Source organism: Pan paniscus, chromosome 10 (genome assembly GCF_029289425.2).
Source record: "Pan paniscus chromosome 10, NHGRI_mPanPan1-v2.0_pri, whole genome shotgun sequence".
NCBI lineage: Eukaryota > Metazoa > Chordata > Mammalia > Primates > Hominidae > Pan > Pan paniscus.
The window spans coordinates 78,792,739-78,820,013 of record NC_073259.2 but is presented as its reverse complement, the minus strand read 5'-3'; the positions used below and the strand labels follow the sequence as shown (position 1 = coordinate 78,820,013).

Here is a 27,275-nt window from a genome sequence, read left to right as displayed (position 1 = left end):
CCTCAGCCTCCCAAGTAGCTGGGACTACAGGTGTATATCACCATGGCTGCCTAATTTTTATATATTTTTTGGTAGAGACAGGGTTTTGCCATGTTGCCAAGGCTGGTCTCAAACTCCTGAGCTCAAGCAATCTACTCATATTGGCCTCCCAAAGTGCTGGGATCACAGGAGTGAGCCACTGCACCCGGCCCAGAGGTCTTCAAATGGTAAAGAAAATAGCCAGCTAACCAACCTAACTATTACAAGCATACAAGAAATAAAGACTCAAATTTAAAGTTAACCTTAACACACACACACACACACACACACACAGAGCCAGGAACAGGTGAAACAAGACAGGCATTGAGGGCAAAAAATTTAAGAAGACACTCACTCTCAGGGTCATGCAAACAGACTATCTTATTTGAATTCCATTTCTAAACCTCCAAAATGCCAAATGCTTGCACTCCCCTAACAGTAGGTATCTCCTTAAATTTTTCATCCTATGTGCCTCTTATCCTAGACCCGCCATCCACCTGAATACATAAATACACACACACCTGCACATGCATGTTACACACACCCATGCAGGCATATACACAAGCACACATGCATGCACACCTTAGCGGCAGTAAAGAAGATCAATTGCAAATAATTTTTGAGAATAATTTTCAATTCTGTTTCCTCATCAAATAGATACAAATGGCCTAATCATGCTTAGAAAGAAGAAACTGACCTGCCTTCTGATAGGTAGTAAAGAATGGTAGAGAATCTCTTTCCTCAGGCATTATATTTTCCTTATTTTACTTCTGCATGACTTCCTTCTGTTTCTCCATGGACATTATTGTCTCGGCATGATCCTAGAATTCTCATAGTAGAACCTACGGGAACTGTATGGGAAGCCACCAGAACACCTATCCAGTGGTCCCGTGAGATCTTCCAACTTATCTTTTTACCACAAGCTTCAAGTTGTTACATGTTTGTGAAGTACTTGTCGGCCTCTTATCTACTTGAATTTGCATACTGCTGCTTCTTGGTGTTTCCACTTAGATATAGTATTCAACTCTGGACATATTGACTTGGTATCGACAAACCCAAAGAGTGCTTCTTTTGGTGATTGCCCTGCAATTTTATTTCTGTGATCTGCAGGTGCTAACTCCCTATACTCAGAACTGGCCCCTGGACTCTACTGGCCAGGATAAGGTTTTAAAGAAATGAAATTCTGTAAAAATTTGAAATTTGGAATTACTGTATTATGCCCCCAGGAGCGCTTCAGAGATTAGGGGCACAATCCAGCAATTTGGCTCATGAGCTGATGGCAACTGCTTCAGTGACAAAATCTTCACATACCCTGAATCAAAAATTTACTTTTCTAAGATATGGTAAATATTCTTTCTAAATTTGGGTTTTGAAGATAAAATTAACAGATAGCCTTATCAAATTGGCTTCTATTCTATGTGGGCATGTAATATAAACCAAATCTACATGATAATATTTTGCCCAAATACTCATTCTCATGAGTTAAAGTAGGTAACTTTGACATATGTAGACCAAAAGTTACATTCACATTGACATTTCAGGTCTAACTTTTCTTAAATCAGCAATTTCCAAAGCACCAAATTGGAAGAAATTTTATTCAATACTGAAAGTAATTACTTATTTATAGTCTCACAGAATCATATATTGAAAAGCTACATCTCAAGATATAGACACCAATTATAAATGTTGGAAACAAAGAGAAAGAATCCCTGGCATAGACATCTGAAAACCTGGGTTGGAAGCCCAGGTCTTCCAATAGCTTCATGACCCCAGATGGGAAACTAACTTACTCTAAATTTCGTTAAATGCATTTGTAAATTTAGAGAGATAAGACAATATAATCTCTAAAAATCTCAGCACTTTAATGTGACTTATTTCTTAATTATTATCTAACAGATGTTTGCAAAAAGTGTAACAGTACATTTGGAGGTAAATAACAAAATAACTGCCCTGTCATTGCCATTATTATTTAAAGCCATTTTAATGGTTGTATCTTGTGCCTAATTCCCATGACCATATATTGATTAAAATATGACAAAATATGACTTCTTCTACGTAAGTCTTCTCAATATAATTTGCTCATCATTACCTGATAGAGTAAATGAGACAGTATTTCATCAATCATGAAAAGACATCTGTGAAAATATTACTCTTTATGAAGTTGTATTAATTTAACAAATTATGTTTGCAAAGACAGCTGTTTTAAGCTGGTGCTGTTTGTATTTTATAAATAATTCAATAATTCTTTTAGTATTATTTATTTTATTTCAATGAGAACGCCATATGATCTAACATTTTTTCTTTGCTATCAGGAAAAGGAGCTAAAGTAGAGGGTGACAATTATTTATACTGTACAATCATTCTGTTCAGCAATGTGAGCTAAAGACAAACTGATTCTTACAGGTTTCCAATAAATATTCTCTCAATTTTGTGGCCACAACCTACTCTGCGACACCCCTGCACCATCTGTTTTTACCCTCCTATCTATAGGATGAAAGCCAAAACCTTCTGTAAGGAGGATGTGGGAGAAAGACGAGTTCAATCATAATATCTTAGGAAAAGCTGTTTATTCTGGATTGCCAGTAATATTAGATGGATATATTAGTCTGGATTTTCCAAAGAAACAAAACCAATGGGAGATAGAGAGGGAGGGAGGGAGGGAGATAGATAGCTATAGATAGATAGATAGATAGATTTATTATAAGGAGTTGCTCATGTGGTTATGGAGGTTGAGAAGTCCCAAGGTCTGCAGTCAGCTAGCTGGTGATCCAGGAGAACCAATAGTATAGTTCCAGTCTGAGTACAAAAGCCTGAAAACCAGGAGAGCTGATGATACAAGTTTAAGTTGTAATCCAAAGACATGAGAACCAGGAAAGGCAATGGTGTAAGTTCGAATCTGAATCCACGCACAAGAGCGGGAGAAAACCGGTGTACCTACTCAGTCAGGCAGAGAAAGTAAATTATTTCTTACTTGGGGGAGGGTGAGTCTTTTGTTGTATTCAGGCTTTCAACAGATTGGAAGAAGCCAACCCACAATGGGGAGGCAATCTTATTTACTCATTTTTCAATTCAAATGTTAATGTCATCCAGAAACACCCTCACAGTCACACCCAGAATAATGTTTAACCAAATATCTGGGTGCCCCATATCTGGTACCCCATAGCCCAGCCAAGTTGATGCATAAAATTAACCATGACAATGGACTTTAAGAAGGTAGAGCCCAACTCCATCTGTTTCCAACTAAGAATGCTGAACAACAGATATATAAAGCAACTGCCTAGTTTTTACAATTAGAGGAAGATTCAGGGTCATAACCTAAATCTTTATATTTTATTATAGATCTTTTTACTCTATTTAACTCTCATTCTACTATGCTACAGTAGTTCTTTTTTAAAATTATTATTAAAACTAATTTAAATATGATCTTCTCCATGTTAATGAATACCACACCATGTGTGGTGGGGTTTGCAGGGAGAAGGTGCATGACTTAATAGACATGTGGCCTTAGGAAAAGTCATTAATACTTTTTTTTTTTTTTTATGAGATGGAGTTTCGCTCTTGTCTCCCAGGCTGGAGTGCAATACTGCGATCTCGGCTCACTACAACCTCCGCCTCCCGGGTTCAAGCGATTCTCCTGCCTCAGCCTCCTGAATAGCTGGGATTACAGGCACGTGTCACCACACCCGGCTAATTTTTGTATTTTTAGTGGAGATGGGGTTTCACCATGTTGGCCAGACTGGACTTGAACTCCTGACCCCAGGTGATCCACCCACCTCCGCCTCCCACAGTGCTGGGATTACAGGCATCAGCCACCACGCCTGGCCTCATTAATACTTTTGAGCCTCAGTTACCTCATTAGTAAATGAAAAAAATACCTACTTTATGAGTTTGCTGTAAAGATTAATTGGGTCAATGTGTTAAGTGTATTTGCAGTGACTGGGACATAGCAAGTGCTACCTAAGTGTTAGCTCTTTTTATTATTCTTGATATGAAATTTTATATATTCAAGTTTCTGCTTATTGCTCCTCTTAGCCCCATCCTTTTTTGCCCTACTCACTGGCCTAATGTGTCAGCAGGTTCCTGTTTCTCTTTGATACCATATCGCATTTTGAAAGTACTCATGGACTTCCACATCAAGCTCTATAACCTCAGCACAAAAAAAAAAAAAGAGAGAGAACAGTATGTCTAAAATGCAGTGGGTAGTGGGGAAAGGGTTTAGACAGATTTCAAGAGACAGGAAGCAGCTTGATCATGCACTCCAGGTGTTTTAGTATGCCTATTCTTTGCTAGCTTTTGGTATTTTATTTTAGCGAAATAGCCAAACTAATGTATGTGCCCACATTCATTACAGTCTCAAGTGCCTTCCAACATTGGTTGCATATTCCCAGATGCTGGCTGCACCTCCAGGTAAATAGGTAGACTGAACATCAAAGAGACGAGAACTGTCTAGGCTGTCATGTATTTTAACCATATCTTTGTGACTATTGGCTTCTGAATCACCGTTATAATATGATTAATATTTATGATGAGCTGCTAATTAAAAGGGCTGGCTAGGAAGCCTACCTGCTGCTGCTCTTTCTGAGATTCTGCCCCATGACCTGCCCTGCTACGTGACAAAGTGTTTGTGGCATGGATTATTGTGGATGCTGTAAATTTAAAAAACGGGGCTTGGACTGGGCTTATTTTATAAAAACTCATCTCTTCTTTGAAATTATTTGCACATCAAACATTTAGAGTGCTCTTCTTTTTCTCATCACCAAAGATATTTTCTGATGTTTATTTCCAAGAAAGAATTGACTTTTTGTTACTTAATGGAAATTTCATAAGAAAACACACACATATCTATGTGAAAATATATGTCCATAGGGTAAAAAAAAATCAGTGCTGTAACATCTTTAATGACAAATATAAATATTACATCTGAACACTGCTTGTTAGAAGTACATATTAATTTCTCTCATGGCTCTTAATTTCTTTGAAATGTCATCTTGCCAAAGCTCAATACACAAAGATGAAGCTTTATTTTAGAGGAAATAAACATGCGATTCTGGGAGCTCAACTGAAAATTTTAACAACTGAGGAATCAAGAACAATATACTTAAGTAATTACAAAATAATACATTGAGGTATGTCTAGATTTAAGAGTGTTTAATATAGGTACATATAACATACATGTGGTATGTGTATATGGTATACATATCCAATACATATAGACATAGACTTATCCTACATGGCTAAATGGTGTACTTTAAGCTATAGGTACTCTGGACTGTTTTTTGAGGATAAAAATTAATGTGTACAGGTATGGTCAGGGAGGTAAGCGGATCTTAGACTTGTCTTTCTCTGATTGAGGGGTTTGGTGCCCTTAAAAGATTGCTTATGGAGCCACTTATACTTCTTCTACCAAGGTCCTTAGACTACTTTTTGTTATTTACTATTTCTTTACACTTTTTATTATTTTCTGTTTGCCTGCATTTATTTATCCAACAAAAATCTATTGAGCACCTAGTTATGTACCAGGAACTAGGATGGGTACTGGGTTAAACAAGGCAAAGTGGCTTACTCCTCAAAGAGCTAACATTGAGACAACAAATAAGCCCACACAAATGGGGTTATTAGAGACTATAATAAGGTCGATGTAAGATACATACCAGATACTGAGATAGAGAATGTGATGAGGGTGGGGGTGGGGTGCTTCTTCAGATAAAATGATTAGAGCAGCCTCCATGAAGATGGACATTTAAGCCAAGATCTGATGAATCAGAGTAAGCAGCATTTCAAGATTTGGCAGATCACATTATGAACAGAAGGAAGAGCCAGGACAAGGGTTTGCAAAACAGAAACTAGGCCAGTGTGGCTGGAGTGCTGGAAAGAAAGACAAGGCCAGTGAAGTGAGCCAGAGACTTAGATATGCAGGGCTTTGTAAACCAGGGTGAGCTGTGAAGCCTGTTGTAAAAGCAGTAGGAAAAGACAAAGAGTTTCTGCACTGAATAGATAAAATAGATTTGATCTAGTGTATATTTTTAAAATATTTCTCTTGACGTTATATGAAGAATGGATTGGAAAGGGACAAGAATGGAAGCAGGGATGCTATAATAGTATCTCAAGACATAGATGACAGTAGTTGAATTTGGTGCTGACAGTGGAGACAGATAAAAATGGGAAGATTTTATTGTATATTTGGAAGCAGAACTAACATATCTGAGGATGGAGTGGGTGTGGTGAGGGAAGAACATGATTCACAGGTACTTCCCAGGTTTTTACTTGTATAATTGAAAGATTAGTAGTTCCACTTACTAAAATGGGAATGTTAGAATAACAGGTTTAAAAATAATCAGACTCTCAATTTTGGGCACCTTGAATTTGCGATTCCTTTCAGACATCTCAATTGAGATATCAGGTAGTAGTTAAATATAAAAGTCTGTGGAACTCAGAGGAAAGACTTTGGCTGAAGACAGAGACATTTGGAAAATATCAGCACATAGAATGTGTAAAACATGGGACTGAATAAAATTTCCTAGGGAAAGAGTATACAAAATAGAAAGAGTAGAAATAGAAAGTGTCCAGGCAGGAACCCTAAGCCTCATCAGCATTAAGAAGTTGAGTAGAAGAAGAGGAGCCAGTGAAGGAGATGAGAAAGAACACCACTGGCATTGGAGAAAACCCAGGAATATATGATGCCACAGAAGCTAAGAGAAGAAAGTTTCAAGAAGACAAGAGTACTCAATGGTGCCAAAATGATCCTGAGAACTAGATAAGGACACACAATGTCTATTGGAAGTGGCAGTTTGGAGGTCATTGGTGAGACCATTGACATGATTGGTTTCTTTCCATTGTTGAGATAATGTCAGATGAGAGTGATTGAAGAGCAGAATAGAGATGACGATGAGGCAGAAACTGTAGATGATTTGCTTGAATATATTTTATGTGGAAACAAAGAAATGGGACAATGGGTAGAGAGACATATGGAATCTATGAAGGTTTAATTTTCAAGGTAGCTTATATATATTTATAAGCTTGTAGGAGTAACCCAGTAGTGAAGGAGAAACTGATGATGTAGAAAATGAAAAGGGAAGAAAATTCTTGAGAACACAGTTGGGGATGGGAGCATAAGTGGAGGGATTTTGCCTTTGATAAGAGAAGAAAAGAGCTTTCACAGGACTGTGAGGGCAGAGATGAGGCCTTCATAACTACTGTATGCCCAACATTCCTTGGCATATATTAGAAACTCAAATATTTGTTGAGTGAATCAAGTAAACATTCATTCCAAGCCAGGGAAACAAAACAAGCAGTATATCCAAAGAGAGAGCTTGAAAGAGCAAAGCGTAGTCAAAAGCAAAGAGAAGGATATCACTTATCCATACTCCTTCATCAGTTATTGCTTATTTTATAATGTGTTTAGACAATTTTTTTTAGACAGAGTCTCGCTCTGTCACCCAGGCTGGAGTACAGTGGTGTAGTCTCGGCTCACAGCAACCTCTGCCTCCTGGGTTCGAGGGATTCTCCTGCCTCAGCCTCCTGAGTAGTTGGGATTACAGGTGCACGCCACCATGCCCGGCTAATTTAGTGGAGACAGGGTTTCATCATGTTGGTCAGGCTGGTCTCGAACTCCTGACCTGATAATCCACCTGCCTCAGCCTCCCAAAGTGCTGGGATTACAGGCGTGAGCCACCATGCCCGACCTTAGTTAAATTTTTTTTAAAAATCACACCGGATTTTTTTTTAATATACATATACAGCCACTGTGGCATTTCATTAATTTCCTTTTCATGGTTTACTTTATGTCTATTGTGATCCCCTAAAAACGTAAATTCTCAATGGAAGAGATGTGTTTTCTACCTTGGTAATTCATTTTCAGATACAGGGCAGGGATCTAATACATTTGTTGAGAAGCATGTAATTTTCCTTAGCTTCCATGATTATCTTTAGCACTGATAAAAGTACTGATTATGTTAAACCAAAACACATATTTATAAATCACATATCTATTTTGTCTTAAAGGTGCTAACTGGCACTTGGTAAGATTTAATTCACAGTCATAGAGTCAATGTTTGTTTACAAGGCTAGGGAAACTATAATGTTAAAAAAAAGTGTATATTCTGTGAGGGACACATAAACTCATTTTACTCACTGTTATTGTGCCTATGTCAGGGTAGTCAAGTGAAATGGAAGACAGATTATCTGTTATTAAAAATCTGCTAAATACGGCCAGGCATGGTGGCTCATGCCTATAATCCCAGCACTTTGGGAGGCCAAGGCAGGTGGATCACCTGAGGTCAGGAGTTCAAGACCAGCCTGCCCAACATAGTGAAACCCCGTCTCTACTAAAAATATAAAGATTAGTCGGGCTTCGTGGCAAGCACCTGTAGTCCCAGCTACTCAGCAGGCTGAGGCAGGAGAATCACTTGAACCCTGGAGGCAGAAGTTGCAGTGAACCGAGATCGCACCACTGCACTCCAGCCTGGGTCACAGGGCAAGACTCTGTGTCAAAAAAAAAAAAAAATCTGCTAAATACATTTTGAACATATATGACCCAATAAAATGTTTCTGACAGTTTGTTATTTAGCAATTGCCTTCCTCAAAACACATGACAGTGAGCAGTACTCCAAAATCAACACCGTAAAGTATGCACATCAAATAAGATGCATTTGGTAACCAAACATATTTAAGATTTTTGTTTACTTTTTGCATCAAGAATGATTCTAACAATGACAATAAATCTTAAAATTTTGTCGCTGGCTTTGGGATAAAGAGAATAATAAATTTTGAGGTACTCATATATTTCTCTAGTTTGCAATACAAATAGAAATGATATTTATACAAACTCTAATGGACTGTATAAATAATAAATGATGTGGCTATATTTTTATCATGGTAATAAAAAGTCAAAAATAATATACTCAGAAGAATTCTTATGAGTTAATAACAAACAGTGAATTTATTCTCACACATTCAGTGGATGAGGATTTATCTTATTTTAGAGTTACTATGAAATTTTCATTTGTGGCTTTCTGGAAAATCATCAAAGGTTGATCACATTTCTTATTATTCTGTTTTGAAGCTATTCCAACATCCTATTTACTTGAACTTGCTCGAGTCTTCAAAGAATATTACAGTTATATTTAGAAAGAATGTCACCTTAGGAAATAGGAGATGTAATTTAATATAAGTTGGGTGTGTAACAAAAGAGCCCCTGAGAAAGGGTCATTTGAACTGAGACCTGAATTTTGAGAAATAGTAAGCCAGGTGAAAAATGACAAGAAGAATATGTTAGAGTATGTGGCATCCCAAAAGGATTTTAAAAATATATATATTGCCTTAGCCATACTAGCATGGCAATAAGACTTGCATTATAACAGAGATTATAATCTCCCTCTCTCTTACCACACCCCTACACATCAACTATCACTAGATCTCTAGCCCTTCTCAACTGTCCCACCCTGAATCTCTAGAAGACATCCACTTGCTGTCATAAGAAGGGTTCTTTTAGTTTTGCATGACATATGCAGAAGTGAAGTTTTCTGCTCTTACTCTCCGGGTCACCTTCTATGGGGTCTCCTGTGCATAGGAAATTGCCATAGTTGTTGGCAGTTGTAGTATCTGCCTGTGGCTATGTCAAGGTTTCCAGGATTGATCCTGATGTCATTGATATCTGCACCAAGGACACTGTTCTCTGATTGCTGCTGGGGTTCAAGGTCCTGTGTCATTGAGGACCCATGTGTGTTGATTAGCTGTCGGAGGCCCTCTGGGCTGAAGCTCTGCACTAAATACCACCAAAGGAAAGGGAGTCTTCTCTCGTGTCTTTTCCTCCATTTGTATGTGTTCCTTAGTTATATATTTGCCCAAAATGTTGTAGAGGCTTCACTTGGTTTTGTTTTTATTTCAGGCTTCATTTCCCCAGAGTTCTGACACAAGTTTTGATCTACATTCCTCTTCCCTCCCCTCCATTTCACTCCAGTTTATTGTCCTTAAATTCCTCTTTTGAGACCTAGCCCTCATGTCACTTAGGACAAATTCCATTCCAAGAAGTTCTTTAGTAATTCATGTAAATAGACACATCATTATTTCTAGCTCATAGGCCTTCTGGTTATGCCAGATTTTCCTGAATCCCCATGTGGACACACCATTATTTCTAGCAATGGCCATTCTCATATTAGGTCTGTATTTTTGGCAACTGAGTTAAGCAACAAACACCTTTTACAAAATATATTTATAATGTGATTACATGTACATTTTTAAAATTTCACATATGATTCCAGAATTTTCATCTGTTGTCTATGGGGGGGGATTCTAGAGACAAAGTATCTGGCTTAACTAGCTACCATCTTCTCCCTCATTTCTTCAAACATTGTTAAATAGTTCATTAGTAAAGAAATGTGGTTAGCTTGTGGTATATGAGGGAACTTCAAAAAGTTCATGGAAAATGGAATTAAAAGATAAAAATAAGAAATATAAACCTTATTTCTCAACATAAGCTCCATTTTAAGTTCAAGACACTTTGGTAGACAATGATACCAGCCATTTAGTCCATCCCTAAAGAACTGAGGGTCCTGGGAACTTAACTATGTCAATACAGTATTTTTTACATTATTAACTGAAAAAATTTGTGCCCTTTAAATATATTTTAAGATTAGGCAACCAAAATAAGTGAGAAGGAGCCAAATCAGAACTGTAAGTTGGATGCCTAATGATTTCCCATCAAACCTCTCACAAAATCACCCTCGTTTGATGGAAGAATGAGCAGGAACATTGTTGTGGTGAAGAAGGGCTCTCTGGTGAAGCTTTCCCAGGTGTTTTTCTAGTAATGCTTTGGCTAACTTTCTCACAACACTCTCATAATAGGTAGATGTCATTGTTCTCTGGCCCTCCAGAAAGTCAACAAACAAAATGTCTCGAGCATCCCAAAAGACTGTTGCCATGACTTTCACTCTTGACTGATCTACTTTTGCTTTGACTGGACCACTTCCACCTCTTGGTAGCCATTGTTTTCATTATGCTTTGTCTCTAAGATTGTACAAGATTAAAAATGATAAAGCCATGTTTAATCTCCTGTTACAATTCTTCATATAAATGCTTCAGGATTTTGATCCCACGTATTTAGAATTTCCATTGAAAACTGCTCTGATCTGAGCATGATTCTGATGCCCAGCATGTTGAAACTTTGCTCAACTTTAATTTTTCATTCAGAATTGTGTAACCTGAACCAATTGAGATGTCAATAGTATTTGCTATTGTTTCTGCTGTTAATCATTGTCCCTTTTCAATTAGGGCACAAATAAGATAAAAATTTTCCTTGCAAATTGATATGATGATCTGCACTGCAGGCTTCACAGTCAACATTGTCTCATCCCTTCTTAAAACGAGTTATCCATTGGTAAACTGCTGATCTCTTTGGTACATTGTCTCAATAAACTTTTAGTAGATCATTAATGATTTCACTATTTTTCTATCCAAACTTCACCATAAATTTGGTTTTTGTCTTTCCTTAAATGGAAAGAATTCTGCTAAAATTCTTCAATTTTGGAAGAATTAATGTTGCTCTGACAGGGGCTCTTTTCAAACTGATATCTCATTCTTCTTAGTGCCTCAAAGTAGATCCTGTTCAGACATGTTACAACAAGTTCATTTGAGTTTACTTTGTGCAAAAAAAAATTTAAATTGTTGCATCTTTTTTCATAATATGCATTTTCCATGAAGATTTTGAAGACCTCTCATATAACAGAAGTCAGCATGGGTACAAAATTTAGTGTTCTTCTTAATACCTATCCCCTATACGAGAATTTTAAAATTATTTGTAACTTAAAGGTTTTAAATTATCTTTAAAATAATTACATCTTATTGTCCATATTTTTAAAATAAGCTAATTGCAAGATATAAGTTTGAAATTTACATCACTTATGAGATGCCACTATTAGTAAATTATGACATAGATACAAGATATGACAGAAAAGTTCACCAAGAGACAACCATACTAAGCAGAATGGGTCCAACCTTTACTTGTCACCTGAAGAATAGCCACATGACATAGTTGAAAAATTAAATATGGGGTAAGAAGGCCTAATTCTGCCATTTATTAGTTGTCATTTAACCATTTTGAATTTCATCGCTGAAAATCTCTGTCCAACTTAATAATAACAAAACTATCTTATGGTAACATTTATTGAGTACATATTAGGTTCCAGGCAACACCCTACACATCTTAGAAGCTTTCTCAATCAATCCCCTTAACAACCTCTGACGTAGTAGACCATTATCTTCTCTTTCAGATGAAGAAACTGACCTTGTGAGAGGTTAAGTAACTAGCCCAGGTTTATCCAGCTGAGTTGAAGAGTTATGCTTCAGACCTAGACAGTCTGACTTTGAATCATAGCACATATAACTGGTGTGCTATACCTAATGGGAGATGATGTCCAAATGTGGGGAGTGGTATTAACTCTGAAATCACTGTGGTTTTTTTCCTCTGAGATATGTGGTTGAAGCAAGTCGTTTCTCAAAAATAGCCACTGCATTCTCTGTAACTGTCAACCGCAATCATTTTCCAGATACACATGGTAATTTTGTATTTTAAAAATATCTGAAATTAGCTCAACAAAATATTTTATTCAAATTCCGTCACCCACAACTATTTTACTTTTTTTTGTATCTTACAAAACCATTACATCTTATAGACTTTAACATATTTATGTAGTTGTAATTACCATATACATATATTTGCATTATGTTTATTTTACCTAATATTATAGACCTGCTTTATTCATTCATCCAAAAGATATTTATTAAGCTTCTGCCATAAGTCAAGCCTTATTTAGGCTCTGTGGATCATCAGTAAGCAAAACAGCCAAAATCCTTGCTCTTTTGAAGCATACCTTCTAATAGGAACAGAATACAATACATCAATGATGAGAAGTGCTAAGGAAAAAAATAATAAAGCAAGGTAAGCAGGCAGACGGTGACAGTAAAGGTGGTATTCTAAAAGAGTCTGATTAGCGGAGGCATCTCTGAAAAGGTAATGTTTCAGTAGAGACCTGAATGAAGGGAGGGAGTTAGCCCTGCATATATCTCAGAGGATTTCTAACAGTGAGACAGTTATTAAAAAGGCTCTGAGGCTGGCGGGGGCTTGGTGTGTTTGAAAAGCAGCAAGGAGACTAGAATAAATGAAGTGGAAGACAAAGAAGAGTGGTGGAAGATGGGGAGGTGCTATTAGAGAGATCAAATAGGACCATGTCAGATTCTAATTTTATTCTGAATGAGTTAGAAGCCTTCAGAGGGTTTTTAAAAAAGTACTGACATGATCTAATTTATGGTTTCAAAAATTACTCCAGGTTTTTGCAGAAAATAAACAACAAAAGCAGAGTGGAAGCAGGGAGACCTGCTTTGGCAGTGGCTTTGGTCCATGATAGATGTGGCTTTGGCCCATGATAGATGTGGAGGTGGTAGAAGTGGTCTTGTTCTGAATATTGTTGATAGGTAATGCTAACTGGTTTTACCAACTCTGGAGGGTGAGAGAAAGAAGGGAGACAAGAATGATGGCTGGTTTTTTTGTTTTTGTTTTTGTTTTTTGTCTCTTGTTTTTGAGATGGAGTCTCCTTCTGTCACCCAGGCTGGAATGCGGTGGTGCTATCTTGGCTCACTGCAACCTCCGCTTCCTGGGATGGCTGGTTTTTTAACCTGAGCACATGAAAGATTGAAGTTGCTAGTTACGGAAAGGAAGAGAATTGACAGAGAAACAGATGTAGGGTAGAGGTGAGTAGTGTAGAAATCAGGAGTTCAGTGTGGACAAGATCCAGTTGGTTATTTAAGGGGGTATGTCAAGGATGCAATTGGATGCATGAGTCTTGAGTTCTAAGGGAGAGATCCTGCTAAATTTCAGACTATAGAGGAAAAGAAGAGACTAAGAATTGAGCATTGGGCTGTCCATTGTATAGAGGTGAGGAAGATGAGGACAAATAAGCAAAGGGAACTTGAAAAGGAATGGCCAATGAGAAGAAAAACTAAGAAAGTGTGGCACCCTGGAAGCCTAGGCAGGAAAGGGTATCAGGGCAGAGGAAGGAATCATTTGTGTTAAGAAGGAAGATCAACAGGAGGAATATTAAGGATTGAACATTGGATGTAGCAATCCTGGTTTAGTTTAACAGGAGCTGATAAAGGGAGAATGGGAGGTGGAAAGCGGAATTAGAAACAATAAATATGGGCAACTCTTTTGAGACCTTTGTTTATAAAGGAGATTAAAAAAGGAATGGTAGCTGAATAACAGGATATTTGGATTTGTTCAGCTTTTGTTTTAATATGAGAAATAACACATTTGAATATAAATTAGAAAAATCTAGTAGAAAGGGTGAACTAATGATGCAGGAATGAGAGGGAGAATTAGACAACAATTATCTCCTGTTGATGTAACATTATCTTTTTACTGTTGATGTTCATTTAAGTTGCTTCTGATTTTTTACTATTATGTTGCAAAGAAAATATTTGTGCCTACTTATTTTTTATTCATTGAGATCATTTTCTTAAGATAAATTTGCAGATGGGGAATTGCTGGATTAAAGATTATGAACATTTTTAATACTCTTAACACTGCCCTATTGCCTTAAAATCAATTCCATGTGGCCAGTAATGTATAAATGATTGTTTTATTGTAACCTTGCTAGAGTTATGCCATATAACTTGAGTCCATAATTCATGGAATTCCTCGTGTTTCAACTACCCTTTTTCTATCAGACTATTAGCTTCTAAAAGACAGAGATAATGTCTTAATTTTTTTGTTGCCATCTATTTTTAGACCAAATATTTCTCTAATAATAATAATTAAAACAGTTATCTGAAATCCCTCAGGGTTCAATCATAATGGTATGCATATGGTATGGTGAGAAAAAAAAGTCATCAGTTTTGGAATCAGACCAGCTAATATTTGAATCCCAGATTCGTTACTTTGCCTCTGATTGAGTCACTTTAATTTGCCAATCAATATAAAAATTAATAATAACCCTTGTTTCTAAGTCATGCTGACTGCTAAAATAAGATATCTATAAAGACTCTAGCACCAAGTAAGAAAATTTTGGTGGAAATAGTGGAACTTTGAAAAGAAATTTATGTTTATTATGAAAATAGCTTATGAGCATTTAATATTTTTATTTTATTTTATTTTATTATACTTTAAGTTGTAGGGTACATGTGCACAACATGCAGGTTTGTTACATATGTATACATGTGCCATGTTGGTCAGGAAGATAAAAACATTCCTCATGCAACACACCTTGTCCACAACCCATAAAGTTCTCATCTTACAGTTTTGCTAATTCCCATGGAAAAAAAAAATCCCCATGAATTTCAATTCTAGTAAACTGTTGAAACAGCAAGCACCTGGGATATCTCTTGGGAAAGCACAGGCTGCTGCAGTAGACCTGGGATCCGCAGTGTCTCTAGAAATAGTACCAGGCGGTTACCTCCAGGTGACTAAATGAGGCTTCATCTCAGCACACAAGCTTAGAAAGCTTTACGATTAGTCCTGCTTGCTATGGTAAGGAAATAACACAAAGAAGAGTGCAAATGGAAGTCGACTTCATCACAACATGCAGTCAATTTCCAAACAGGTGAGATAATCTCTCATGATAGGCAGAGGGTCCTCGGTGTAATGTTAAGAGCTTAGGAGGGTAAATATTAAGATTTATGTCTATATCTGTTCATGTAAATGTAGAAAAATGAGTCAGCATAGAACTTCTGTGATATCCAGGGAAATATCTTTAGCCTAAAAGTCTGAAATTAAAAGAAAATGCTATGCAGTCATTCAAAATATCTTAACAGTAAAGATCTACCATAATCATAAGGAGTTTCTTGTAAAGTTCATAATCATCCTAAGGCGAGTAGAATTATAAATATGTTCACTTGAACAGAACTCAAAAGTTCTTAAAAGACATTGAGTGGAGCAGATATTTTCTTTGTTTTGTTTAGTGTGGTTCCCACACTGACATCAGGGAAAAGATGACTACAACTAGAAACGAAAATTGAGAGAGGGTTACAGTGGGTTAATTCACTAAATCTAGACATTTTTATAGTAATGACATCTGACATCTCGCGTACCCTGTGTTTGTGTGCAGACTTCACTAAAAGACTAGTCAGTATCTTCTGTTATAATTGCATGTGGGGTCCAGTGAGTGAAAGTCAGTGCTATGAGACATCATCAGCTAAATTCCCAGCTGGGGAACTCAGCTTTGTTGTTTTTTATTAGTAAACCAAGAACCTTACTCTTTAATGTTGGCTTAAATATGGCTTTTATTTAAAATGATGTATAGATTTATTAATACATTATTATACATAATGTATAGATGTAAAATTTATTAATCTGTATAGAAAGTGCTATCCTCAGGTGAAAAACCTCGTCCAATGTTTATTTCACTTAACTTTATTTCAAAAAGTATGTATTTAGTTTCCACTGTGTTCTAGGCATTGTACGAAGTTCTGGACAACGAAGATTAAAAATAAGAATTTAGTTTCAGTATTTAAACACAATATAATGGTTCTAGTGTTGGTACAAAGTCATAGATAATTTTAATTTTATCTGTGGTCCTTGATGATGAATAACAATGTCAAAAAATAATGCATCTGGTGTTTACATCCATCTTAATAATAAAATTGGATTAACTTTCTGTCTGATTCAATATTGCAGAAAACAGTCATCAAGATGGCCCAAATAAATTATTTGATTCAAGAAGTCAAGCTCTGTTTCCCACAAAATATAGGGCTGCCAGATTTGATTTTATTTTTTTAAGTGCATCTCTGGTGTGAGACATGAGCAGGTAATAATGCCAAATGATGGCTTGGCAAGAATTTCCAAGCAGGATTTAGGGCTTAGCAGCAAGATTTTAGACTAAAGGGAAAGGAAAGTTTTTAGTGATTTTCTTTTAATGTTTATTGCTTATATAGCTTTTAATATGAGGAGGACTAACCTGTTTAAATCTTTCATTTAAAAGAAATTAAGCTTTAAAGAAGATGTGGCTTCTTAGCCTTGTACACCAAAATACCTTGCCCTACAGCATTCATACTCTTCAAGTTAATTTTTAAAATTGCTATTGCGAGTTACTCAGTTGATAATTGATGCTGGATTGTGTTGTATCAAATTAGCCATGTCTATATTTGGCTGTCACAAAAAGGAATAAGCTATAAATAGTTTCCCTTGTTTTTCTGATCAATATATATACTTCTAACAGTTAATAATTAGATCAGACATAGTGCAGTCCTAATAAATACCAGGACCTCAATCTTCCTAAAAGAAAAAGAAGAATCTTATTGTGGTAATTGAGAAGTAATAACAGGATGAAATAGGCAGAGTCATGTTGTGCATCAAAGTTATGCTGCAGACAACATCACTCAGAATCTTTCTTTTCTAGAAATGAGACAGTTCTCAAGGTGCTAATCACTAAAATAACACATTGTGGAAAATTATATGCTTATTGTTATTTTTCCATATCCTTCTTCAGTTGAAAGGACCACAAAAACACTAGCTAAAACTTATTCCACACTCTGCCTTTATTCATTTTAACCATGCAGAAAATTATTAATTCCCCCATGACAGAAAAAATCAGGATTACTAAGAAAAAAGTTGAAAGACATTAAATCATAGAGTTTTTATTTGCATGTTAAAAGCACATGCCAATAAACCTCATTTCATTTTACCGTGTTTCTTGGAGAATTGTATAGTTCACCAGAAGAGTGAAAACACAGAATCCCATTACAGCCATTGAAGTGAAACATAAACTACTTCATGGAGGGAATACAAATAAAAGGAAATGTATAACACCCTTCCACAGAGCATTAGACTTCAAACTACTCTTGTGATCAGACTGATGTTTCAGAGCTTGTGTGGTCTCTGTGCCCCTTCAGAGCTTAAGCTTTTGCATGTGATCAGTTGAAAGTCCCAATATTCCTATTGATTGAATATAAGCACATAAAAGGTACCCATCTCCTTATTTCACCCACATCTGAAATAAAGCTCCAATGACCTGTAAGGACTTTTAATTTCTTAATTTTTTTAAAAAAGAGTAGTATTTATATATTCAATGGCTCAGGAAAGTATCAGTTTATGACTAGAATGCAAAGTCGTTGGGGGCTGAAGGATTATTTTTTTGCCCATGGATATCTACTTCTAAGCATCCCTAAAAGCCGCTTCGAAGTAATCATGGTCTCAATTCTTACTGAACACTGTAGTGAGAAGTCTCTGTCCTTTCAGAAAAGCTCCATGAATGAAGAGGTCAGGGCTGTGATGATTAGAGTTTTGTTATTTTGATAGGGCTGGATGTAGAAACCTGAATTTGTCTGACCTCGTTTTTCAGACATTTGCCTGAGCGTTGAGCTTTTGGCCACACAGGGTTTCTGCCTGACCCTGATTCCAGTCATTTTCAACTCAAGCTTTGGCTGCTGGGTTCTGCCATCAGCATGAGAAATACTGAAGGAAGGGGAGGGGAGGCTGAAAGAGAACAAGGAACAAGAATAACTGGGAAAAATAACATCCCAATAAAAGATAGAAAACATAATCAGGGGAGTGGAAGGTGGAAAGTTCTGTTGACTCAAACATATAATAATGAGAATTGAATACTCTGTTAAAAACAAGTAACTTGCTATTATGTTTGTTTACTGTACCCAGGATAATATCTATTTGTGGTTAAATCGTGATTTTTCTCCTGTCTCTGAAGAACTTTGCGTTAAATCTGTTTTCTTCTATTTCATCCATAGACCTGTCTGTAACTTTTATAAAAATATTTTTACAAGCATAAATGGACATGAAGTCACAAAGCATAGAAATGATACTATCATAAAAAGTATATAGAGTATTATTTTATATTTTATGGAAGCTTTATCTCCTCTAGTGAATTTGTACTTGGAAGAGTGGAGACCTTCACCATTTCATAATTTTTAAAAACAGCTTATAAGAATAGGGGCTTACTCAAAATTGTATAGAATTTAAAGTTTCCAGAACAATATACAAAAGTTCTTCATGTAATTTCTAAATTTTAGGTCTTTGCAGGTGAAAGAAAAGTTTTTATCACAAGAATGTTATTAGGGGATGTGAAAGGGGACACTAATTAAGAGGTAATATTAAAATAGAGGGCAGAGACTAATGAAATGAAGGAAAAACTAGGTTATAAAAAGCATTTCAAATGAGTAGGATAAGGGATTCTATTCTAAATCATTAAATTTGGCTTTGTTTCAATATTAATATTTAATTGGTAGTGGTAAAAATGAAGAAAAGAAAGATGAATATGAATTTAATTAGATGTCCTTAAAGAGTCTTCTACATGATTTAGGATTTGAGTTGCATGTTCACAGAAGCCATAATGTGAAGGGACAGGATGGAGAGTGAATGGAAGCAGAGATTTTGAACTCAATAACTGTTCTTAAAATGTGCCGTTTTGACCTTCAACCTCGAATATATATATTCTCTCCAGAAACAAATGATAGCATTTCAGCAAAACCAAATTGTTTTGACCATTGCTTTTTCCTGGGGCCTAGAGTTTTTGATTGACTTTTGGTGAAAGCTCCTTGACAAGTGTAATAATCAGTAACTGTAAACACTGCAAATCCAATCAGGCCACTTTTTAATGTTGATATTATTAGTATCCTGGTTACTACGTTCAAGACCTTCATTTCATTAACAAAGTTGTTACTCCACTTCCCCTTGTACTGAATATCCAAAGAAGCAAGTCACTAAACTATTCATTTTCAACATTGATGTGCAGTAAACACGTATCTTTAAGCCTAGTTTACTGTTACTTTTTATCTGCCACTTCTAGCTGTTTTATAGCTAATAGTGATGGCAGCGGCGGCCATCTGGTGCGGCTGCTGCCATCATGCCGGCCGCTGCAGGGAGGGTACTGGGAGGAGGCAGACAGAACCCCCAACAGCAGCCTGCTGCCCTGGGCACCGCCCAATGGAGCGGGGCTAGGTTGTGCTCCGGACAAGGGGGAGCTCTGGCTAGCCCCTGAGCTCCCGGGCCACAGGGGGAGCTCCGGAGAGACAGGGAGAGCTCTCGGCAGCATCGACCCAACCCCGCTACTAGCCCAGGCCCAGCAAGGATCTGGAGCCCCCACCCCAGGCTGCCAGGGGGCATGGCCAGGTGCCTTACTCCATGGAGCCTGCGGAACTGGGATAAGCGGGAGCCCTGCCCCTTCCAAGTTGGCAGGTGGGAGCTCCCCAGGTGCAACTGCAGGTGTCCAGGCCACCACTGTAACCTGGGTACCCCTGTGCTCTCCGGAGACAGGAGTAGGCAGAAGCCCCGCCCTCCTGGGCCAAGCTGCAGCTGCCCAAGTCAGGGCTGTGGATCTAGGCCTCCCGCTCCACCGAGCAAGCAGGAACCCTGCTCCCTCTGCCCTCAGCTGCAGCCACCCAAACTGGGGTTGCAGACCCAGGCATCCCTGCACTCTTACCTTTGCAAGCTTGGAGTGCCTGTCTCTGTTGCCTGGCTTCTCCCTACTCCGGGCACCCGCTCTAATCTGGGAGCAGGGTTGGGGCTGAGCCCAGGTTCTGTCACAGCCCCAGCTGTGTGCACAGGCTCAGGGCAGTGCTGACGTGCCAACCCCTGCCCCCCGCCCCCCCCCGTCCCCCCCACACAGCCTTAGACCCTCCAGACTTTGGGTGCCAAAAAGAAGGGAAGCTAAAAGGGGACTGAGGGCAGCTGGGTGCTGACCTGCAGGTGTCTCTTGGTGCCAGCAGCCTGGGCACCATGGATAGCCATGGGAGGCAGACAGGCTCCTGGGCAGAAAAGGGCAGGTCTCCAGTAAAGCCTGGGGTCCGGGGCTGCCAGTCCTGCAGACCCAGAGCAGGAGCTCATGGTGCTTTTTCTTGGGCCCACCCATGGCTGCCCATGAACCAGTCAGCATGCACTTCCCCACCCTCTGAGGCCCATAAAGGCCTCAGCCAGAGCAGACAGAGGGTGAAGAGATGAAGAGGGAGAGGCAACAACCAGCTGCAGACAGGAGCTATCCTCTCTGCTGAAAGTAGGAGGACAGAATGATCAGCTACAGAGAGGAGCTACCCTCTCTGCTGAGAGTTTCAGAGACCTGGGGAGATGGGACTACCAGCTACAGAGAGGAACAATCTTCTCCAGGGACTCCTCTCTGCTGAGAGCAGTAGATGTCTGCACGACCAGTAGCAGAGAGGAGCTACCCTCTCCAGAGCCTCCTCTCTGCTGAGAGCTGAACACTCCACAGATGACCAGCCTACAGAGAAGAGCTATCAACAGTGGGTCTCCTCTGAGCTGTTCTAACACTTAATAAAGCTCATCTTTGTCTTGTTCAGCCTTCACTTGTCTGCATACCTCATTCTTCCTGAATGCAGGACAAGAACTCAGGCAAAGGTGCCACCAGCCACAGAGGTTTCTGGCCGGAAAATCGGACCCCAATGATCCCTTATCAATAGCTCATGTAGGGCCCACATTAAAGACTATGAAAGGGATGCAGTTACCATTCCCATGTGCCAGGTGAAGAAACTGAGCCTCATTTTCTTCAACTGAGAAGAAATTTGACCAAGGCCACTCAACCCAGGTTTGAACCCAAGTCTGCCTTACTAACCCCTATCTTAACTATTATTTGATAATGTGGTAGTTTTTTATTTGTTTATTTTTTTATTATACTTTAAGTTCTAGGGTACATGTTCACAACGTACAGCTTTGTTACATATGTATACATGTGCCATGTTGGTGTGCTGCACCCATTAACTCATCATTTACATTAGGTGTATCTCCTAATGCTATCCCTCCCCACTCCCCCCACCCCACAACGGCCCCGGTGTGTGATGTTTCCCTTCCTGTGTCCAAGTGTTCTCATTGTTCAATTCCCACTATGAGTGAGAACATGCGGTGTTTGGTTTTTTGTCCTTGCGATAGTTTGCTGAGAATGATGGTTTCCAGCTTCATCCATGTCCCTACAAAGGACATGAACTCATCCTTTTTTATGGCTGCATAGTATTCCATGGTGTATATGTGCCACATTTTCTTAATCCAGTCTATCATTGATGGACATTTGGCTTGGTTCCAAGTCTTTGCTATTGTGAATAGTGCCGCAATCAACATACGTGTGCATGTGTCTTTATAGCAGCATGATTTATAATCCTTTGGGTATATACCCAGTAATGGGATGGCTGGGTCAAATGGTATTTCTAGTTCTAGATCCTTGAGGAATCGAATGTGGCAGTTTTTGATTGGTATTCGCTCACCTACCTGCAACATCTGAACACACAAACATATTTATTTTGTTAAGCTGTGCTCAGGCTCCCTAGCAACTGAGAAAACAGGCAAGCACTTTTAAATGTGTGAACACAAAATTCAAGAAGCTCCTGAATATTGTCCTTGTCTACAAGATCTTACCCTTTTTAAACAAGAAATTTGGGTATCTTTTCTCACTCACTATCAATACCCATTTAGCTCTTTGTTAATTGTTTTAATTAGCTTATCAATTGATCATAACAACAACTGAGCAAGGATATGAAAAACTCATGAAGTTGGTATTGCAACTGTTTATGAAATGTCTCAACATATTCTTATCAATACTGTTAGTATTGTTATTTCATGTGTTAAAAGGAGTAGCTCATCAGTAATGCAGGGAGCTTAAGAAGGAAGAGTAAGTCATCTAAGACACTATTGCTGTAGTATAAAGGTCATAGTTATTTAACACTATGGGGAAAAAATGAATTCTCTCTGTTTACCATCCTGTCTTTATCCTTTTGTTCTGATCAAAATTGGTCTTCGTGTTCTGCCTATTTCTTCATTATACCTCACTCCTTCACCTCTTAAAAGGGTCAATATACTGACAACATACTAATTTTAGTTTACTAAGACCAAATTGTACCAACCCTTAAAAACTTACTCAATAACGCTTTGGCATAAAAAAGTCTGCAGTTGTACAGAATGCACCTATATGGCTGCACAGGGAAATTGCACTTTTCATGTGAGTTGCAGTGAGGATCACATGCCCTCCCAATGCATCTTGAACCACATTTTGAGAATCAGGACTTGAAGGCTTCCAATTATCTACTCATTAACACATCAAACAGCCTTTTTCTGTTCACATTTTTCTTAACCTCCAGCAGTATCTGGCTCTGTTGAGAAACCTCTTTTGGAAACTCTCTACTCCTGACTTCTTCCATAACACCATTTACCATGATGTTTCTCTGACCTGTCTACAAGCATAGATCTCTGTGCTGAAATAAGGCTACCTAACAAGAAAAGTTGTAAAGTTGTCAGCCCATTTTTTTGTCTGACTTTTTGGTGCCATATGTTGGTGTTTTAGTGGACCAAGACATAGGAGCTGTCTCTCTTGCCTGAAAAAGACGTAGGAACTGGGCCTACAGAGATCAAAATGTCAATTATATTGCTGATAGAGCTGCTGAATTTGTGACTTCAAATCACGAAAGTGATATTCTTTTATGACTGCACCTCCTTCAAGCAAATTTTCTCACGAGTCACAGGCAGCAATGGTAAACCACAGCCCTCTCCTGCAGGGACAATGCCTTTGGGCTTACTTTACCACTTGCAAAGAACAGACCAGATTATATGGTCTTTACAGGTAGGCAGAACCCTAAAGGAAAGCACAGACCTGCACATGCCCCACTATCTTATTCCAAATGCACCAGTTACACAAGTCACTTTTCCTCTTCTAGGGAGACTGACAAGAGGAAGAATCCAGGAATATTATTCTATTAAAACTGCTACCACACAGAATAAAACATCAGGGCTGGGGAATAAAGCATTTCCTCCCAATATCATGTAAAGGGGAAAGCCATAGAAATGTGGTAGTTATAGCATCACATGAAAATGGATAAATATTTGTATGATATGTGTAGGTATATGCATATATATTCATATATGCATATGTACATTATGTGATATATATAACCTATGTATCAGGAAAAAAACGAACACTAAAAATACCACAACCTTATCCCAGGGTGATGGGATACATGATTATCCCAAAATAAATAATCCTTATTTCTTTTTTCTAATCATTATATTTTATAAATTTTCTATCATATGCATTAACTTATATAATTAGAAAGGTAAATTTTAAAACTCTCAAATTACCAAGAAATGGGCACTAACACTGGATACATTTGAATTTAATTTACAACCAATATAGCATAAAATATATATTGATATTGCCTACTAAAAGTGAGTTTCAGCCAGGTGCAGTGGCTCACGCCTGTAATCCCAGCACTTTGGGAGGCCAAGGCAGGTGGATTACAAGGTCAAGAGATCAAGACCATCCTGGCCAACATGGTGAAACCCCGTCTCTACTAAAAATACGAAAACTAGCTGGGCGTGGTGGCGGGCACCTGTAGTCCCAGCTACTCGGGAGGCTGAGGCAGGAGAATCACTTAAACCCAGTAGGCGGAGGTTGCAGTGAGCCAAGATTGCACCACTGCACTCCAGCCTGGCAACAGAGCGAGACTCTGTCTTAAAAAAAAAAAAAAAAAGTGAGTTTCAAAAAGTTGATGAGACTAACTTTTGATTTTGCTCCCTCTTAAATGTTATAGTAGTCAAAGTGTCAGAGACATGTTAATTCCAAATAGAATACAAATTATGCTAAATCAATTCTGTGTGTTTTTTAATGATTAGGTATTACAGGTAAACTAAATTGAACATACCTTCCTCAAGCATGAGGCCTGGGTTTGTTACCCTTTCCAAGCCTATCATATAACTCAGATGCTTTCACTTGGTAACTACAGTGTTGGTTATCATGACTCATGTGTTCCTTCATTTTACAAGAATTTATTAAATACCTACTATGTGCCAGGCACTGTTTTGGGTCTTGAGGAGACAGCAGAGAACCAGACTGACATGGACCCGCACCAATGGAGCCCACATTTTGTAAAGTAAGAATATACAATAAACAAGTAAACAAGAAACTGTCAGATAGTGATAAATGCTATGAGGAAAAGAAAGCAGGGTGATCTGATAGAGAGTGGTCAGGCTGGGAAGGCCTCTCTGAGGAAGTGATGTTAAGACCGAGCTGAACAACCAGAAGGAGGCACCACCCAATAATCTTGAACACTTCCCCAGGCAGCAGGCAGGTGCATGCCAAGCCCATAAGGTAAAAATGAGCATAGCTGGCTTGAGGAACTGGAAAAAGGACAGAGTGGCTTGAAAAAGGTCTATGAGATGAAGCTCACAGTTAATAGGAGCCAGATAAAGCAGGGCCTTGAGAGCCCACATGATGGAATTTAACTCTAAACAGGATAGAAAGTTATTGCAGGATTTTAAGAGAGAAACAGAAGCTGAACTCCTGAAAGAAAAAAAAAAAAAAGATTTAAAAATGAATGGAGGGTTGGGCAGGGTGGCTCACGCCTGTAAACCCAGCACTTTGGGAGGCTGAGGTGGGCGGATCACCTGAGGTCAGGAGTTCAAGACCAAGTGGCCAACGTGGTGAAACCCTGTCTCTACTAAAAATACAAAAAAATTAGCTGGGTGTGGTGGTGCATGCCTGTAATCCCAGCTACTTGGGAGACTGAGGCGGGAGAATCACTTGAACCTGGGAGGTGGAGGTTGCAGTGAGCTGAGATCGTGCCACTGCACTCCAGCCTAGGCAACAAGAGTGAAAACTCTGTCTAAAAAACAAACAAAAACAAAAATGAATGCAAAAGACCAAGAAACTATAAACACAAGTTTTGTGTCATCTCCTGTCTGATGCAATCAAGACAGTCCATGTCTTGTCTACAACAATCACAAAGAATAAATTGACAGAACTCAGAAGTGAAATGATGGTAGTAAAAAAAACCATTAGAGAAATTGAAATCACATTTAAAACAAAAGAAATAGAAAAGATTCTGCTGAAAAAACGTAAGGACAGAGTGCAGACCTCAGAGAATTTTAGCTGAATAAAAACATACAAGTGATTAGAGAAAATAAGCACATAAAATAATGTGCTGAGATAGAAAGATGAAGAATATATAGTTGCATAATTAGTGTCTTTGAAGATGAGACCAAAATGTTTAGATGAAAAATCATTCAAATGCATAATAGGAGAAAATATTACTGAAATAGGCTCTGGAATCTGTAGACTATAACGGCATACCACATTACAGGCACTATCAACCCAAAGAAATATCCTGGTGAAGTTTTCTAACTTTAAAGATAAAGACTTCTATGAGATGAGGGGCGGGAAAGGCAAGACAGACTAGCCTCAGGCCACAGTATTTTTCACAGCAACTCTCAATGCCAGGAGGCATTGGAAAATAGCAGCAGAGTTCAAAGAGAAAAAAAAATAGAAATAAAGATTGAATCAGGGGTTTAATATCCAGCCAAGCTGTTATTTATTGTTAAAAGCACCATAAATATATTCACAAACATATAATGCCTCAGGAAATAGAGCACTCATGAGCCTCACTTGAAAGAAACGATTTGATATGAAACCCAACGGAAAAACAGATAAATCAAAATATAGAATTCAAGAATGGTGACATCCTTCTAAAAATAAAAGACTGGTCATGAGCATTGAATCCATTTGAATATATAACTATCACTATAGAACTGTAGAAATTATGGTTTCAGCATATATTCATTGGCATAAACAGTGTTAACACATACCCATATCTTAGTGGCTTAACACAATAAAAATTTGTTTTTAACTCATATCACTATTTAATGTGGGTTTCTGAGTGGGACCCTCTTCTCCACGCAGTGATCTGGGGGCTCAGATGTCTTCCTTTGTGTAGCTCCACCATTTTTAATGCAGTTTTAGGGTGACCCTGGACCCATCCAGCTTGCAGACAGAAGGAAGAGAGAAAGAGAGGGTGGAGAAGGCATCCTCATTGTTAACTGCGTAAGACTGAAGGTATCACTTTACTTTTACTTATCTTGATCATGGAGAATTCTGGGTAGTCTCTAATACACAGAATATAATGTCAATAGCATTAGATATAACAATATAGAAATAATAATATAATTACAAAAACTGGGAGGTTATGAGAATTGGTGGGAAGAGTGGCATATTTTCTCATCTTTCATAGCAGAAGTTAATAAATACTTCCTAAATTTTATAAATCGAGAAATAATGGCTTAAATATATTTTCATGCCTTATTTTATGTTATAATATAGACATGGGAAGAAAAAATGTAGAATAACAACTAAAAAAAGACAATATAGCAAAAGACAGAAAACCAAGGAAGAATAAAAACAAAAAAACATAAAATAGCAAAGCAATAAAACACATCTAAATCTGTTGAAATAACAGAAGTGAATGGAATAAACTAATCTGTTAAAAATAAGAAATTA

At 38.0% G+C, this 27,275-nt stretch overlaps 1 protein-coding gene across 2 annotated transcripts in view; it reads left to right on the top strand.

The window, feature by feature from the left end:
• The window catches only part of PTPRR (protein tyrosine phosphatase receptor type R), a 282,427-nt gene that overhangs the window by 116,065 nt on the left and 139,087 nt on the right, over positions 1–27,275 (top strand). Inside the window, exon 1 of one of the 2 annotated variants that reach the window (XM_034936226.3) lies at positions 15,503–15,608. The exons of the other annotated variant lie outside the window; for it this stretch is intronic. Coding sequence (XP_034792117.1) covers positions 15,588–15,608 — 21 coding nt within the window. The 5' untranslated portion in view covers positions 15,503–15,587. Of the gene's footprint in view, positions 1–15,502; positions 15,609–27,275 lie in introns of those variants that run through there. 2 annotated transcript variants of the gene reach the window in all.